This window comes from Neolamprologus multifasciatus, chromosome 3, assembly GCF_963576455.1.
Source record: "Neolamprologus multifasciatus chromosome 3, fNeoMul1.2, whole genome shotgun sequence".
NCBI classification, from domain to species: Eukaryota; Metazoa; Chordata; class Actinopteri; order Cichliformes; family Cichlidae; genus Neolamprologus; species Neolamprologus multifasciatus.
This window is the reverse complement of record NC_140441.1, coordinates 1,201,171-1,219,774: the sequence shown is the minus strand read 5'-3', so window position 1 is coordinate 1,219,774 and position 18,604 is coordinate 1,201,171. Positions and strand designations below refer to the sequence as shown.

The 18,604-nt window shown below is 39.0% G+C and overlaps 1 protein-coding gene across 6 annotated transcripts in view; it reads right to left on the bottom strand.

Moving 5' to 3' along the window:
• The window catches only part of LOC146520967 (muscle M-line assembly protein unc-89-like), a 52,965-nt gene extending 35,921 nt beyond the window's left edge, over window positions 1-17,044 (bottom strand). For 3 of the 6 annotated variants that reach the window (XM_085154294.1, XM_085154293.1, XM_085154299.1), the window contains exons 1-3: window positions 16,880-17,042; window positions 6,810-7,151; window positions 2,067-2,174 (exon numbers count right to left, since the gene is read on the bottom strand). In XM_085154294.1, the coding sequence (XP_085010420.1) occupies window positions 2,067-2,174; window positions 6,810-7,151; window positions 16,880-16,910 (481 nt within the window). In that variant the 5' untranslated portion in view covers window positions 16,911-17,042. Of the gene's footprint in view, window positions 1-2,066; window positions 2,175-6,809; window positions 7,152-16,879 lie in introns of all 6 variants that reach the window. The other 3 variants (XM_085154296.1, XM_085154297.1, XM_085154298.1) reach the window with 2 other exon arrangements.
• Between the last annotated feature and the right edge of the window lie 1,560 nt (window positions 17,045-18,604).

Here is an 18,604-nt window from a genome sequence, read left to right as displayed (position 1 = left end):
GGTTCATCTAAGAGGGTATGTTTTAGCCATGCTGAGATAAACTGAAGCCTGTTGGCTTAGAAGTAGTGCTGAAAGTTAGGTAGTTCTAATCCTCCTTTATCCTTGGTCTTTTGTAGTGTTTTTAAGCGTATACGTGGGGGTTTATCTTTTCAGGAATTTGGACATACATGAATCTAGAGATCTGAACCAATCTTGCGGCGGTTTAGTTGGGATCATTGAGAATAAATAATTTATTTTTGGTAATACCATCATTTTTATAGCAGCAACCCTTCCCATGAGTGATATGGGTAGACATTTCCACCTAGCCAGATCACCTTCTACTTTCTTTAAAAGTGGGATATGGTTTAATTTAGTTAGATCTGCAAGCTTGGGAGAAATATTGATACCTAAATATTTTATATTTCCCGATTGCAGTGGTGTAGAAGAGGAATTATGGAAGGAGCAATTAATCGGAAGGACTGTAGATTTTGACCAGTTAATTGAGTAATCTGATATTCTTGCAAAAGAGTTTATCAATTCAATCACCCCAGAGATATTGGTTTGTGAATTTTGGAGAAAGAGTAACACATCATCTGCATAAAGGCTGATTTTATGTTCCACATTCTTGCATTTTATGCCCTTAATTGCTGAATTCTGTCTAATTGCTGCTGCTAGTGGTTCGATAAAAATTGCAAACAGTGAAGGGGAGAGTGTGCATCCCTACTTGGTGACCCTCAGGAGACATAAGCTGGAGGATGTCTGGTCATTTGTTCTGATACAATCTGTTGGGGAATTATATAATATTTTTAACCAGTTGATGAAAGAAGATCCAAAACCAAATTTGTGTAAAGTTGCAAATAGAAATTTCCAGTTAACTCTGTCAAATGCTTTTTCTGCATCTAAAGAAAATATTGTAGTTTCAAGGTTTTTACTGTATGAGTAGTCTATCAAATTAAGTAATCTACGTGTATTTGTTGATGAGTGCCTACCTTTTATGAAACCAGTTTGGTCAGGATGAATTAAGAGGGGGGTTATTTTCTCTAGTCTCTTCGAGAGAGCTTTGCAGATTATTTTGAGGTCTACATTCATAAGGGATATTGGACGATAGCTTGAGGGATATACAGGGTCTTTGTCTGGTTTTAGCAGGAGATTAATGTTTGCAGAATTCATATTTGATGGAAGTCTGCCCTTTTCTTTGATTTCCAACAATGTTCTGTAGAAAACTGGTGCTAGAATCGTCCAGAATTCTTTGTAGAATTCTGCAGGAAAGCCGTCTGGACCTGGAGCCTTATTATTGGGCATACTTATCAGGGCTTCCTGGAGTTCACCTCGAGAATTGAATTCAAAGCGCTTGCTCATAGGGGGTCATATGATTGTCGGGTTTTACTTTGTATTTATTATTGTATGGTCTACTTTACAATAAAAAGCGCCCTGAGGTGACTGTTGTTGTGATTTGGCGCTGTATGAATAAAATTGAATTGAATTTAAATTGTTCACGAGTTAGGGGCGAAGGAGCGGGAGATTGACAGACGAATTGGTGATAATATAGGTAGGGTGATAGGGTGAGATGTTCGGCCATCCGGGAAGTGGTTAAGGGTGGAGCCACTCCTCCACTTCGAAATGAGCCAGTTGAGGTGGTTTGGGGATCTGACAAGGATGCCTTCTGCAAGCCTCCTGGGTTAGTTATTCCCGGCATGTCCTATCGGGAGGAGGCACCAGGGGAGAACCAGGACATGCTGGAGAAACTATTCCTCTTAGCTTGCCTGGGATGGCTTTAGTGTCTCTCCAAATAAGCTGGAGGATGTGTCCAGGGGGAGAGAGGGCTGGGCATCTCTACTTATGCTGCTGCCCCCACGACCCAGCCTTGGTTAAGCGGAAGAAGATGAATGGAACACCTCCTCAGCATGTCACTGTGAGACATTGTAACATATTACAAAGTAAAGGTGAAGGTGAGAGCACCTCCTGTCCTCAAAAAGCGGAAAGTGGAAACAGCAGAAACAGGAGCTTTATCAGAGATCAGATCGTCAGTGAGTCATGATTCAGATCTACTCATCAGAATCACACACACCACACACACACATACATACCTTTACTCTTTTTTTCTCTTTTATGTGCACAATACACAAAGAGACCACAGACAAGAGCCAGAGTACCTAGGACAGCTGAGAGGATTTTGGGCCAGACTCCAGGAGGTTCTGTAACACAAACACAGGAGAGGTTGTTTCAGTTTCCTTTGTACATAGTGCTCTCCATATTCTGTCTGGACTGTCTTTTTTTCTGTTTACTTAGTCATTTATTTTGGATAACAAATAGTGGATTATTTTCACACTGCTTGGTTTAAATTATTGGTCCTGGGAATATTTTGGAAGAACTGTGTCAGTAGAGAACTAGATTGGGGGTTTCCAGGGTAACACTACATTGCTTGAAGAAATATGGAAGAATTCAACATATGACCTACAAACCCTAAATAATCATTAAACTTAATTGAACACTGGAACAAGCCAGGGTCATCAGAAGCATGGAAGATCTGGACAAATTCTTGTGTTCAACATACACTGGAGGTATGAATACAGACGTGATCCTGAACAAGGCTAATGGGCAAGCTTCCTGACCAGAGGAACAGACTGCCAGAACAGCTTGAGTTGTTTAGTTAGTTTTTCATCAACACAAGTTAGTTGGTTGAACAAGTAAGCAGAAATTGCCAATCATGAAGGCTTGTGAGACTAATAGAAAAGGTTTTTTTTGTTGTTGTTTTTGTCTTTTTAAACATGAAGCTCATTATAGTGGTTTGAATGAACATCCATCTAAATGGTTCACAGATAAAATTCAAAAGTAAGCATATCACACAACAGACTGAGAGGAAAATAGACTCAGGGTGTAACTGAATAAATTATGATATGACTGCAGGCTGAAGCTGCATTATACTGAGGCCTACCTGAAAAACTCGCTGTAGAATTTGGATGAATTTCGCAGATAAACTTGATGAGTTTTGCTAATTTACCACTTGTGAAAAACTCAAAAGCATTTAGCTGATGATGCCTGTGCAGTTCAATTTTTTTGAATACACATCACGACTCTTACAACTAAAAAGACATTTATCTGTGCAGTTCATGTAAAGCATGACCCTGCTGGAAATTTCAAAACAAATGGGTTAAGAAGGAATGCTGAGAAAACACAATTAACGCTTTAGTGAAGAAGACCACTAAGCAGACAAGAAGATGGCTTTTACAACTGTGGCTAGATTTAATTTTGAGTGAATAACTGTAAGCTTTAAATAGCAAAGGGGCTTGAGCCAGTTTCACCATTTTAGGCTGGTTACTCTAAAAGAACGTAATTTACACCTGAACCTAAAGCCGAAAGGAAGGGATGAAAATCAACTGCTGATGACAGTTTCAGGGTGCAAATCATGAGAAAATGAACTTTAAATGTATTCACTTTGGATATGTTGCAACAGCCCTGGGAACTTAGTAGAAGGAAGCTGGAGAGAGTTAAATGCAATAGCTTTTGATAGAATCCTGTTATATGGTTATATGGGATTAAGAAACAAACTTGATGAATGATAGGGCTGCCAGAATAAACGGCCTGAGAGATTTGACTGGGAATTTGAGCTGGTAAACAAGAACAAGGACAGGTGAGTATGAACTGATCTGAAATATACGGTGCATGAATTTAGTGACAACAGGAGTATATTCCAGCCAAAATTAAGATGAGCACTAAAAAGTGATAGAAAAGAAATTAATCATATCTGTGTGCTCAGGGTAAACTGAAGGGAATGACAGCCAGAGACAACTGGAATTGGATATTACCTTGCCGATACTTGGTATCTCATGAAAGAATAAAGTTACATTGAAACCAAGCACACCATTGTTTTTCTTGTGACATTACCAATAAGTTTGATGTGTCACATGGTCCTCTTCCTATTGAAAAAACAAAAGTTGTATCCAAGATGGCCGACTTCTAGATGGCCACCATGGTCACCACCCATCTTGAGGAGTTTGCCCTCTCACATATACTAATGTGCCACAAACAGGACTTTAATATCACCACCATTCCCATGTTATTACGGTGTATCCATATAAATGGCCCACCCTGTATTATTGTAACATGTTCAAAACAAAGCCACAAAATACAGTTAAAAAAAACATTATCCAAAATGAAAAAAACATAACACCCCAGCTTGTGTCATCAATTTGATTGATGACCCCAGCCTTGACCTTTTGACCTTACCGGAAGTACTCCGGAAGTGACTAATCGAATCCAGATGTGTGTAATATGATACATAAGCGCGACGAATTGCATCCGGTGAGGGGACGGGGGTACTCCGGAAGTGTTGGTGGACTCTTTTCAGAGGTACGCTTCATGTACTGTTTAACATACAGTTCAAAGATGTACATTAGGGTGCATACTGGTTATGTGAATTTGCTATATGAATATGCTCAAGAGTCTGTTTAAGCTAAAAACTTGAAATATATATATGTATATTTTAAATCAGTAGCATAGATAAAATGTTTTTGGATAACAAACGAGTCACAATTTAAACACTGTTTGAATAATCAAAGAGATATTTATAAAGGGCAGGCTACAACGGACATGCTTACCAGGAGCTGTATAGTCTCTTCTGCATAAGCCACACCAGAAACACTGTGTGCGGATAGCAAAGTCTGCGCTGTGGGAGTGTCTGGACCCTCCACGCCTGGATCTGCCGCACAACCTCGCACCGGTCCCCAGGGGCACGTCAAACTTGTAAGCCCTAGTTCGGCTCCCGAAAGAAAGATGCTCGAGTTGTTCTTGTGTCCAACAAAAATTAGTTCTAATATGTTTTATTTTTAATGTTACTGCGTTGAAGTTAGCACAATTTAAATTCAAAAAATTATTAGTCTCTTAAATGAATGGCATCTTGACAGGGACTCGGTGAATGGCTTAAAAAACGAATACATTGTTTTACATCTTGTGCACTTGAGTACACTCCAATGAAACTCGGACAGTGGGATACACAATATGGAGATGATGACTTGGCATTTGTTAGGGAGGAGTGTAAGTATAGAGAGGAGGAATTCCTACTTCCCATTCATGTACTCTGCAATGTGCATTGTGTCGAAACTGTCCTTGTAGCATGTTTACTTTTTTTCAAAATAAATAGCTGTGATAAAAAACCATCAAAGTTGAGGTAAGTATTCACCACAGTATCATGTTTTTTTTATTAGGGTCAAATTTCTCTTTGGGTAAAAATTAAGCCAACATCCAAGTGTCAAAGGTCGGTTCTAAAAAATAAATCAGTCCCTGAAGCTTATTTGTGCCACAGATGCTAATTCAGTGACTGTGGGAATGTGTAAGGAATGTTTTGGGACCTGTCTGACCTTAAAAAACTAACTTTGTTGTTACATTACAGCAATATTGAGGAAACATTTTACGGTTGATCATGGAGCAGGATGAAGGTCAAAGGGAAAGTCCCTGCCACGCTTCCGGTTATGCTTCCATCCGGCGTAGTCATCTGACCGGTCTGTGCTATATCGCCCCTCCTGACCCGGAGTGGTATAACGTGTTGTAGAAAAGTTTGATCGACTCGCTCTCTCTCTCTCTCTCTCTCACTCTTACAAAAATAATAAATTCTTTGGGGATTTTTTCTCATACGTTTATGGTACCCAATGGAGGAAGTTGAAGCATCCCGAGCTCTCGGAGGCAATTGACCGGGATGAACAGTCGTCTGACTCCCTCTTGATGTGCGTAAAACAAGGCCGTTTTCTTTTAGGGTTTCTGTTTTTCTGTCTATTGAGAAAACCTGTTGTAAAAGTAGCTCAAAAAATGAAGAAAAACTCTTTACTTTGGTCTGAGAAAGAGTGATAATAATAAAATTATTTAGGACAGTTCTGAATATGTGCACGGTGCTTTTTTTTTTTTTTTACTCTGGGTTATTTTACACGTACAAGGAGTTGAGCGAGCGGCCTGTATGAAATTCTTTGCTAGATTACAAGCATTAAGAAATACTAATATTGATTAGAGGGGTTGTTGACTCCTCCTTGGTGTGTGTAAAACAAGGCAGTTTTCTTTGAGGGTTTCTGTCTATTTTCTGCTACTGAGAAAACCTGATGTAAAAGGAGCTCGAAAAATGAAGAAAAACTCTTTACTTTGGTCTGAGAAGAGTGGCTGCATAAAACCAAAATACCTCATCAGGTTTAATTGTTTAAGTGAGACCGATTTATGAATATGTGCGCGGTGCTCTTTTCACTAAGGGATATAATTTTTTTAAACACATACAAGGATGTAGCTTGCCTCCACCAAGCGCTATATAAATGCAATCCGTTACTAGTCGAATAATATTAAAGGTTTTTATTTTATTGCCTATGTAATAAGGTTAATAAAAGAAAGCAAAATAAAGCCGCTATTGAAAAAAGAAATAGCTCTTTACCGAGAAAATGGTTATCAAGATCATTGTCATAATACTGAAACATTTAAACAGAATTCAAACGATGAATTTGTCTGTGGAAAAACTAACTGCTGCGATCCTTCTCTCTGTCTCTATACAGCAGTGACTCATCAGAAATCTGCTGCATTACCCCCTTGAACTCTCCATGCCCCAGGAACCATACCCCTCCCTCTCTGATCAGAATTATCCCCCCAGGAACCACCCCTCCTTTTTTCCCACCGGATGCGATTAGTCACACATATGGATTCGATTAGACACTTCCGGAGTAGTTCCGGTAAGGTCAAAAGGTCAAGGCTGGGGTCATCAATCAAATTGATGACACAAGCTGGGGTGTTATGTTTTTTTCATGTTTGATGAATTCACAGCAGAGTTTACTTCTACTCTGACCTCTATCCAAAGCACTGACCTGTGACCTTCAGCTGTACTTCAGTCTTGCTCAGGTCTTTTCCTCCTCTGCGGGTGGTGCAGGTGTAGGTTCCACTGTCAGAGACTTTGGGCTTCCGCAGAGTGAGGCTGATGTCTCCAGTCTGCAGAGCGTCGGCTCTCATTGATGTTCGGTTGGTGTAACGTTTGTTCTGATATTCAAATTTGTCATCACGCTGCACACGCACATGGACTGTTGGGTCCTTGAGATCTTCACGGTCCCACACTGCTGTGGAGTTACTGGTAACATTAACTGGTAACTGACAGGGCAGTAGGACAGACTCCGCCCCCTCATACACCTCCACCCCTGAGGCATGCTGGAAAACTGAGGAGAGAAACATGAAGCAGGTGAGACCTCTGATTTCAGATATCTGTTATAACTGCCATGTTTTCATATTTTACCCTACCAGTCAAAAGTTTGGACACATATCCTCATTTAATGTTTTTTCTTTATCTTCATGTAAGCAGTGATACACTTTAGATAAGTGATGGAAATGACAGAAAAGGTAAGTAACAGAGAATGCTGTAGGTGACATTAGATGCCTGAGCTTGGGTGGGGGAAAAAAGTGAATGGTAGCCCAGAATTAAACAACACATCTTACCCAGCCAAGAATGAGACTCTAAAAGAAGTCACCCAGCAGACACCCCCAGTACAACATTGTTGACCGGCAAAGACTTTACTAACAAACTGGAGTCAATCGATAAGTTATTGTCCAGCTTCAATGCAAGGTTGTCCCTGGTGGAGATTTTACACCGGGAATTTATATCCCTGCGGGACTCCCTGGAGTTTATCCCTGGATTAATACTGAAACAAATGATAAAAGAAGGGAAAATATTCCCTCCAAACAAAACTTATTTCCCCTTACAATACTTCCTGCCAGGGGCTGATGCCTCCATCCATCCATGCATTGATGACTCTCAGTGTCTGGGGCTGGGTGCTCGGGGGTGTACTGGCTCACTCCTCACAGCTGCTTGGCATTGCTTTGGGTCACGTTGTGTTGGTAGTGGTAGTGATTGTTATATCACCTGTTCAATTGCTGAGGGAATTTTTTTGAGTGAGTGGGTGATGGGGGACTTTTGGTGAACACTCAAATCTTAAATGTTGTGATCACTGATGTTTTCAATGGATTTTTGAAGATTTTGATAACGAATAACAACACGTTCTCACTCCTTAAGCGTAATATTTTACGCAAGGTGACAAATCATCAACATTTTACGCTTTCGGGTACCCAACACTTCCTAAATGACAACCTCGGAAAAATGAGAACATGAGAACTGTTTGGACTTAATTTACACATGGACATTCATTTTCTTAAAATTGCTTTCTAAAAGACTATTTTACGTAATTTCAGTGCTGGTTAAGGTTACGAATGTGTATTACCGTGGGACCCTCATTCCACTAGAATTCATCCATAACCCGCTGCGTACCATAAGAACACGGAAGGTTACTGTTGGGTCTGTGTTTCCACAAGCCCCGCTAGTTTAGAGACTTATTCATCATGAAGAAAACAAGACAGTCAGCGATCGATCGATTTACTTGCAAGGGAGGCCTCGTTGGTGTCATTTTGTGGTAGACACCGATACGGCCTCCTCTCGCTGCCTTTTATTGGGAAAACACAATACAAAGTACCTCCCATCATAAACCCCCCTTGGTTACAAAGACAAGGCACTGTGTGTGTGTGTGTGTATTAGTGTGATATGTGAGAATGTGTGTGCGTGACCTCCTGCTGACCAAAAGGGTCATAAAAGCAGAAAGCAACATCACAAGAAACAGATCTTTCAGATAGGATGTATCTGCAATAAAAGCCTCTCCCAGCACAGAGTGGCTGGAGAGGTGGTCAGGATCAAAGGAATGTTCCTATAGACTGAACTAAGACCTTACAAATTTAAGAAGCATAATGACAACATTCAACAATTAGACTTAACAGTCACCTTTCGCATTCTTCAGGAACGCCGCGGGACGTGACAAAACGTCGGTATGCTACGCCCCGGGAGTCAGAACGGGCTGCAAATAAAGGAGTCAAATTCCTGTGTATGACTGTACATCTGGTCTTTGACAATAAAGCTGACTTTGAGTCTTAAATTGAAACATTGACTCATGTTTGAACATAAGGCTTGTCAACATTATACTCCTATTCAGCTGCTTGTCGACTTGAAGGTTTGACAGTCTCCAGTTAAGTTTCAACACAACATCAAAAGGTCTATGTACTTGTTTACATGGAGTAACTCAATCAGAGAGGTAAGGTCAGGAGTCTTGATTCTCCACCACAGAGGAGTGGTAGCACACAGCTCTCCAAATGCAGATAGAGATATGTTATCTACAGACAGCCACGGTGGATTTAGTTTTCCTTTCTTCTCATTATCATTATCATCTCGGTTATCACATTCCTATTCTTTAGATGCAACACATACATAATTCAGCAATAAAATCATAAAATCAGTTCTGAAAATTCTACATGAAAACAATCCTGATTATACACAAACTCCACAAGGTTTTCAACACACAGACATGACTTTATTTGTTATACAAACTACAGTAATGAAGTAATATGTACTGCTATAGAGATACGTTTATTTTATATATTTAAACCAAGCTGTTTCTAGCAGACTGATCATATTGCTGTTCAAAATCTCTCTGTAGAAAAGTCACAGACTACTCTAACCTGGTTAAAGGCTTTTTTAATCACCATATAAGTCTGACCCCTCCGATAATCACTATGTTATTGTGGTGGAAGGTTTGTGTGTCCCGGGGGCTATGTTTTCTCCCCTGGTAGAGTTGTCCCATGGCAAATTGGTCCTGGGTGACCAGAAAAAGAATGCTGTTTTGTGCAACCCTATAAATTTGGGGTATCCTTTTGGCCTCTACCCTTTTATACAATTCCCTGTGGGAGAGCGTTTGTTTATAGATATAAATATGACATGAATATTTGTTGGTTTGTTACTTTGGTTGACTTTCAAAAAAAATAACAATTAAACAAATTAAAATACAATTACATCCATCTTTCTCCCCATGTCTGAGGCCCTTTGGCATTATGGGTAATGTAACGCTTCAGTCAGTTTATCATTTCACAGGTTTGTGAGAGATTAATTATATGTTTATCCACCCTGATGTTTCTGACTGTGATTTATAGTTCATTACTGATATCATTACGCCTCTCTTTACAAGATGCTGTGAATATGTGTGTGCAGCATACACTGTGTGCACAGTTATTAGGGAAGTTGTATTTGTGAGGATTCATTTCATTATAGATCGAGGAAAGTGCTCTTCATCAATCCAAAATGTTAATGAACCCAAACCCGAGTGTTTAAGAATGTAAGAGTGAGTTTTTTTCTTTAAGAGAATAAATATATTTATGTACAGAATTATTAGGCAACTAATTGAAAAAAAATAACATTTTCCCATGTCACTAGTTTATTTGCAAATGTTAAACGGAGAATAATAAAACAACTCAAAGTGTACAAACATTTGACATGTCAAAAAAATGCAGTGACCAATATAGCCCCCCTTCTTTTCAATAACTGTCACAAGCCTTCCGTCCATGGAGTCTGTCAGTTTCTAGATCTGATGACGATCAACTTTTTGTGCAGCAGCAACCACAGCCTCCCAGACACTGGTCAGACAGATGTACTGTTTCTCTACACTGTTAATCTCCTGTTTAAGCAAGGCCCACAGGTTCTCAATGGGGTTTAGGTCAGGGGAGGAAGGGGGGCCATGTCATTATCTTTTCATCCTTAAGGCCTTTACTGGCTAGCCATGCAGTGAAGTACTTCGATGCACGCGATGGAGCATTGTCCTGCAAAAAAATCATTGTCTTCTTAAAAGATGCTGACTTTTTCCTGAACAACTGCTTGAAGAAAGTGTCTTCTAAAAACCAGCAGTAGGTTTTGGAGTTGATTTTCAGGCCCCAATATCTTTGCAATTTCAAGAGTGCTGCATCCTTTGGAAAGACTTTTTACAATTTTTGACTTTTCAGAGTCCATTAAATCTCTTTTTTGCCCCTTTTGCCTGAGGGAGAGAAGCTGCCTAATAATTATGCACACCTTCATAAAGGTCAGGGGTGTCAAACTCAATCGCACAGGGGGGCAAAGGTCAAGGCACGCTTTAGGTCGCGGGCCAAACAAGATAAACATTTATTAAACACTAAAACAATGTTTTTAAACATAAATATGAATAAAAACAGACAGGAATATTATTCCAGATTAAATAAACTTAAAAAAAATAAACTTTAACTTTAAATATTTTGCTCTTCATAAAAATATATCCTGTCAAAATTATGCAAGTTAGAAATATGAACATGCTGCCAAAACCCCAGAAAAACTAAATGAAAGCAAACACAAGGTTGGAGCTGCATGTAGACGGAGCTGCATGTAGACGGAGCTGCATGTAGACGGAGCTGCATGTAGACGGAGCTGGGCGTTGCTGCAGGGGTGGAGCTAATAAACTGTGCGGCCCAATCAGTGTCGTACTTTCCCTGAGTGCATCATTACACTGCAGCTCCATCTGAATCTGCACAGCTGCAGCTCAGCAAAGTCGGCTGACTTGGTTCAACATGACTGCAACAGGGAAAGTGAGGCAGGCTGCACTGGTGCATTAGTGACAGCTTCACGTGAAACGCCTTCACAGCATCATACATGTCCATGAACTGACAGGTTTCCTTGCTGAGCTCAAAAACTCTGTTGAGAACTTTTCCCCAACTCAGCCAGCGGACCTCTGTGTGATGAGGAATGTTGGCAAACTCTGAATCTATTTCCCACATAAAAGACTGAAACTGACGGTGATTTAAACTTTTAGCTCAGATAAAATGTACGGTTTGTGTTACGGTGATCATTACATGCTCCATTTTTAGGACTTTACCACACAGCCTTTCCTGGTGTGTGATGCAGTGATGTTAACTCACCGGTACAGTTCTCCTGCATCTTTACTCGCATCCTGATGACTAGTCCGCTTTTTTCACCGCACAGCACCGGCGCTCCATCTGTTGTAAGTCCAACAAGTTTGTCCCAGGACAGTTTCACGTCGTTACACTTTGACATGCGTTTTAAAAAATGTCTTTTCCTGTCGTTGTGCATCAATTTAATGTTCAATATTTCCTCTCCACGGATGAAGATGGTCAGCTGTCCAGTGTCCATCATGTCTGTACTTTTCTTGTCTATACATGTCTGTACTTTTCAGCTTATCCTGACGTTTTGTCTCGTAGTGCCGTCTTAAATTAAATTCCTTCATTACAGCCACATTAGCTCCACTAATAAGACACACGGGTTTACCAGCATGTCTGTAAACATATATTCAGTCTCCCACTGGCGCTGAAAGGCTCTGCTTTCAGAATCAACTTGTCTCTCCACCATTGTGAGCGGCTAGCTTCAATAACAGAAGTTTGACTTGATTGACGCGGGAATGTTCCCAGTTAGCCTAGCCAAGGAGGCTGCAGCGCTGCATTATGGGATCTGTAGTTTGTATATTATTAGCGCCTCATATCACCGGGCCATGCATAACAATAATAATACATCTATATAAAATGATCTCGCAGGCAGGATATAAATGTACGCCAGGCCGGATGTGACTTTGACACATGTGGTTTAGAGTGGCCACACCTTGACTCTTTACGCAAATACAGATCACCTGATATACTTAAATCCAATAAGCATTCAAATTTATACAGCTTGAAGTTGGACAATATGCGTAAAAAATATGATATGGCAAAAATACCCACTTGCATAATAATTGTGCACACAGTGTATGTGTATAGGCTCTGTGAATGCTAGCATGAACAGATAATTCTTGCTAGCTGGGAAGGTGTGGGTTGAGCCAACTCTCCTCCCAACTGTTTATATTTGGTTACAGGAGTTGGAGCAGGCAAGTTATTTACTTGGAGATCTTTCTTTTTACCTTTCATCGTCAGATAACGCAGGAACACACCAGTCACATAAAATTATTCATTACAAGTTACTTCTGTACTTCCAATAGAGACTTATATAACAAAAGTAAAAAATAAAAAAATTTGGCCAGATACTGGCCAAAATAAATAAAATAAATAAAATAAAGTGCGCATTTACATTTTCGGCTCAATGTGTAGCTGGAATTCATGGTGCCTTTAGATGCAGCTCATACAATTTTATGCAGTGTTTTATATAATTATGTGGTAAAATAATAACAATAAAGAACCTTCTAAGAGTCAAAACAAGTCATTGTTTTCACCACATTCCAGAGGACAGCACTGATGTTTTACACAAACTGAAGGGAAATACAGCATACACACTCATACACAGGCTTACTGATGTATTTCTAACAATATTCTAACCAAAAACATGTTGCACCATATTCTTGTCTTTGTAAAAAACACTTGTTGAACGTAGCTAATGTAATTATTAGATGATATATAGGATTATACACACAGACAGATTTAGGTCTATAGTGGATCTGCAATCACTGTACAGTTATTTGGATGCAGCATTTTAACGCTATTAGTTGCCACATTAACCTTATTATATTATCCTCTCCTAAGTGTAGATGATGTGCCTGGGGTGCAGCACTAGTGACGTCACTACGCACAGCATGAGCAACACAGTGGATATAGTGGGGCGTAAAGTTTGGTTTTAAAGCTTGAAATAACAATAATAAAATCAATAACAACAGCTGTTTTGTAACAAAAACTGTGTGTAACTGCAGGTCCTGTTTTTAAACATAGGAGCCGTGAGGAGGTTCAAACAGCGTAATCGGTGTTTCAGATTAACTCGTGGCAGTCAGACTTGCTTTTCAGGAGCCGCTACCAACAAAACAGGAAATAAACACTGAGTATTTCATCTGTGACTTGTGGGTTACCTTTAAGACAATCTGTCACACTTATTAATCTTGAACAGTACAATATTTAAACAGTCGCAAGTTTACCTGGTGATATTCTCATACTCGAGGCGAAAACGGCAAACAAACAAACAATTTGTGGTGGTTTGTCGGTTGCGGCTCCTGAAAAGCAAATCTGTTCGACCGTCAACAGAACACTGGTGTTCCAGGTTAACTGGCGTTGCAGATCAACTCCGTTGATCGAACAGATGTGTGGTAGAGCTGCTTTTCAGGAGCCGGTACCAACAAACCAGCAAATAAACACCAGTGTAAGTGCAGCCACTCAGCCTCTACTCAATGTGGTCATAGAAGCAGGTAGAGCAGGGCGATATGACCAAAGATATTTAATATTTATCACGATAAGATAAGATAAGATAAGTTGACCTTTATTAGTCCCACAGGTGCAAGGGCGTAGATTTCGTTTTGGTGGGGACGAATGATTCAGTTTTTTTTCCTTTTTGTCTTTGCTTCTTGATAACAAAAGGAGAAATTTACTTGCCTAAATATGCTATTCTACATGCTTTTAAACCATTTAAAATTACAATTGATAGTTTTATATGTGAGTTATATAATGCTAAATTTTAGACTTTAGTTTACTTCAGCCATATTCAATATAAATCAGGTATCATACAAAAATAAAAATAACTTCAAATTCAGCAGGGCTGGACTGGGACAAAATATCGGCATCTTGACTAGTGACCGGCCCACCATGGTATTATAGGAAAAGTCATAAATCCTTTAAAGCCTTTATAATAAGTTTAAAACTACACCACCTTCCCTATTCTGGTATTCTGAACAGTAACACCTAATTTATAATTACATATACCTATAACTAAAAGGGTTGCCAACTCCCAGCAAAAAAAGAAAAGAAAAAAAGTAGGGAACCACTCCCCCACCCTCTGACTCAAGATGCTTAACTAACAAAACCGATTTAAATTTAATGTACGTATAAAACAAATGCACATAAAACTATTATTTTTAAATAATAGATTATATTAAAATTATTATTTTTCTCCAGTAATGAAATAGATTCAACATCTTTCTTCAACAGAACTGCAGACTGCACAGATGGTACCTTAACAAAGTAAAGAATACTATAACTTACTAGGGTATATACTAACTAGACTTAATATTTACTGAATACAATAATGGATTTCTATACATTTTACATCAGATGAAAACGTTGGTTGAAAGATTCAGATAATTATTTATTAAAAGCGAGACATTTTAATAAGAAGAAATAAGAATAAGAAAGAAAAGTATTTCTTTGTGCCCCCCTTTCCCTGTTAATGCCTGGCCCCCTGGAAAACTTTGCTAGTTACAGTAATACAGTCATGACAATAAACGAATGAGTTTAAGGACAACATTACTTCAGTTACACCAACATCTCTTATACATCAGCACTAAGCGAACACTGAATGACCTGCTAGTTTATGTCCATCTAAGATTACCACAAAGTAAAAGATCTCTCAGCAAAATTATGAAACATTTTAGGCACTATTGCCCCGATCAAGTCAGTGAGCTGGGATGTTTTATTCTAAGCATGAGCTACTGTTACACCAACAGACATTAATACTACTGGTGTCCCACACAACAACTCAATGTCCACTATGTGAAGCAGCCAAACACCTGCCTGCTCCTCTCGTTAACTGAGATAAACTGCTGGCACATTTGTTTTACATCTATACTGTCCAGTCTCTGCTGGTGGACATACAGCAGCATTGTTTAATCTCATTTGAGTCATTGTTGACTTTAGCCATGTTTTTAGTCTTCTGAGAGCACTGAAGCTTCTTTCAGCCTCAACTGAGGATACTGGGATGACTAAAAGCAGCCTGACAATTGTCATGATAATAAATACTAGTTAATCTACAGCACCAAATCATCAGTCAGTCACCTGTGACCTCGCCTCTTCACCTCTGAGCTACTACATGGCAGAGCTGCCTCTGTCACCTGATGAATAACAGTGAGACATTCCACATACATGCAGTCACACATGAGCTTCAAATACAGCCATGAACCATCAAGTCATCATCCAATCACCTGTGATCTTGTGTCACCATTACTCTCTGAGCTTTGTGCTGGTTCTTCTGTCACCTGACAAATAGGACATACGTGACAATAAGAATAAAATGTTCAGCTGCTTCAGTGTTTCTGTCAGTTTGTGCAGATCTTGACTCATCAGTAATGTTTGTAGGCTGAGTGCATTTTTACAACAATTTGTGCAAACTGCACTACAAGGTGGAATATTTGCACAATCAGGACTACCTCATGATATATTGTCTCAAAAATTAACCCTATGAATACGTCAGTGCCATTAGGATGAAATTATTGTGTCACCAACATTTTAACGATAGACATATAATTCTAACAGCCTCTGTAAACTAATATCCTGGCTGCTCGAGGCTCCGTTTTCTCTGACAGTTTCAATCAAAATTAGAAATGCTGCTCTGAGACTGAGAGAACTAATAGTGCTGCTGTTGTGCAGTTAGTTTCCAAAACACATTATTCATGGTTACAGTTTTAGACTGATGTGGGCCAAAGCCTAGCATAGCCTGTAACGTTATTATGACACATTTTATAAGTGAACTTGACTTTAAGTGACTTACAGGTTTCTTTGAAAAATACTTTGTCATATCCAGCTTCTTCCTCTTTGCTGCCGTCCTCCTCTCCTCCTCGCAGCGCAAGTTTGCCGCTGCTGAAACTAAACAGAGCTCCCTGAAAGGCTCAGCCAATCACATTGGCCATATTTGTCCCATGACGTAGGACTCCGGTAGCGGACGTAATTTAACTCTTTCTGCACCGCTGGGTGAATGAGACGTTGACAGATTGTTTTTTTCTTTCTATCGGGTTAGTTTTTCTTTACTCGAAGAGATCAAATTATTGGTGGGGACAATTCAATAATCGCTGGATATTGGTGACGTGTCCCTTCCGTCCATGCCAAATCTACGCCCTTGGACACAGCCAATTTCACCAGGAAAACTCGCGACATTTTTAAACATTTTCTTGTTAAACAGCAACAAGACTGACGGAGTGTGTTTGACCTCATAAATGTCACAGATTTTTGGCGTTTATTCGCTCGGTAGCTTTATCGGTAGCAGCTCCTGAAAAGAAAATCTGTTCGATCGTCACCAGTCAATCTGGAAATCCGGAACTCACACAGCTGTGCGTGCGCGTGTGTGTTTGTAGGTGCGCGCTCAGAGGATCAGCTTTCTTACCGAAAACGAGGAGCAGAAACATCAACAACATCCTTAAACAGTCCCGTTAATCCTCACCGAACCACCGACACAGGAATCACCGACAGCTCTCAGACACAGACCAGTTACTCTGCCGAAGAAGACGCACAAAGTAAACTGACTTTCGATTTTACAGGAAGTCTGTTCCCTGTTACTTTTTTTTTTTTTGCATTTGCATTTGCATTTGCACAGAAATGTACAACAATTATGGCAATCTCTACAAAGATTCTATTTTCCCAACATGAAATAGTATCAGAACAGGCTGAATTCCAACATATAGAAGATATATAATGAACAGGAAGTACAAACAACAACAAATAAATAAATAAAAACAAACCCCAAACAGAATCAAAGCAAACAAACAAAAAAACCAACAAAAACAAACAAACAAACAAAAAAAGACGTTATACCTTAGGGGTTTTCTAGCAGATCTAGTTCAATAATCATATGATTCAGAACCAGAGCTTGTTTTTTGTCCATAAATGTAACAGATGAGAGGAAGAGGCAGAGTTCTTTGTGAAAAGTAAAAAAGGACAGCTTTGTTTTCAGAAAACGACATTTGTGAATGAAGAATTTGCCTATAATAATTATTACATTTAGAACATTTTCAAGCTTCTTTTCTTTTCTTAGAGAACCAAATATCATATATCCTTTTTAGAAAATTCAAGTAAGTTTGGAATCTTTGGAAAGAGCCAGTACACTCAAAAAAGGGAAATTTGGTGGTTATTGCATTTACAGGACTCTAACATGTAATTTGGACACAATGAATTCATGTTTCTAAGGTGAACGTAATAAAATCATATAAGATCTATGTGAAATTTACCAACTTAGCACCTCTTAAATTTTTTCTTGTTGATATGACATGATAAAATCTAACAAGAGTGGTTCGCTGCCTTAAAGACTCGCGATATCACAAGATCACGTGAGATTTTAAACAACAGGAGGCAGGAAAGCACATGGTTTGCTTCGTGGTCATCTTGGAAAGGTAAGAGTGAATCTATCTTCATCCATTTTGATGAAAATACTTTTTGCACAAAGGTATCATTAGTTTGTTGATTCTTTTCAGTTCTATTTATTCACATTTGTTTTGTTTTTTTAAATATCTGTTTGTTTATGCCATTCTAGCTAGCTAACACGTAAGTGCAAGAATATAGCACAATGTCATGCTAGCACAAGCATGATAGCCAAATATGAAAGACTTAGCTACTCCAAATATTGATATTGTTTATAACTTAACCTCTGCACATAAGCTAGTTTGGGTTTACCACAGAGACTGTTGTGATTAATTTACATTTTATGTGTGGGTTGTTGAAATTTGTAAGTTTGAATGTTGCAACTGATGGACAGTGGTTTATTTAACAATTTATGTGATTTTAGTACACTGAGGAGGAAAGACAAAACATGAACAGATATGTTTTCTTGTTTTTTATTTTTTTTGAAATTAAATATTTTTCTACTTAATAAACTTGGAGACTTGCAGTTCCCTCCTGTAAAGATAATAAATGTTTAATTGTCAAATGGTATTTTAGGTAGATGATCATTTTTAATTCCTTCATTTGAGGTCATCTAGTATGGAAAAAAATGCTCTACAGGTCACAAATGTTTCAACAGTTCCTGTTGGTGTTTGAAAGAAGAAATGGCTACTGCACACAAATTCCCTGGTACATCTGAAATCCACCTTCAAAGTGTGTGTCAAGCAAATGTGTA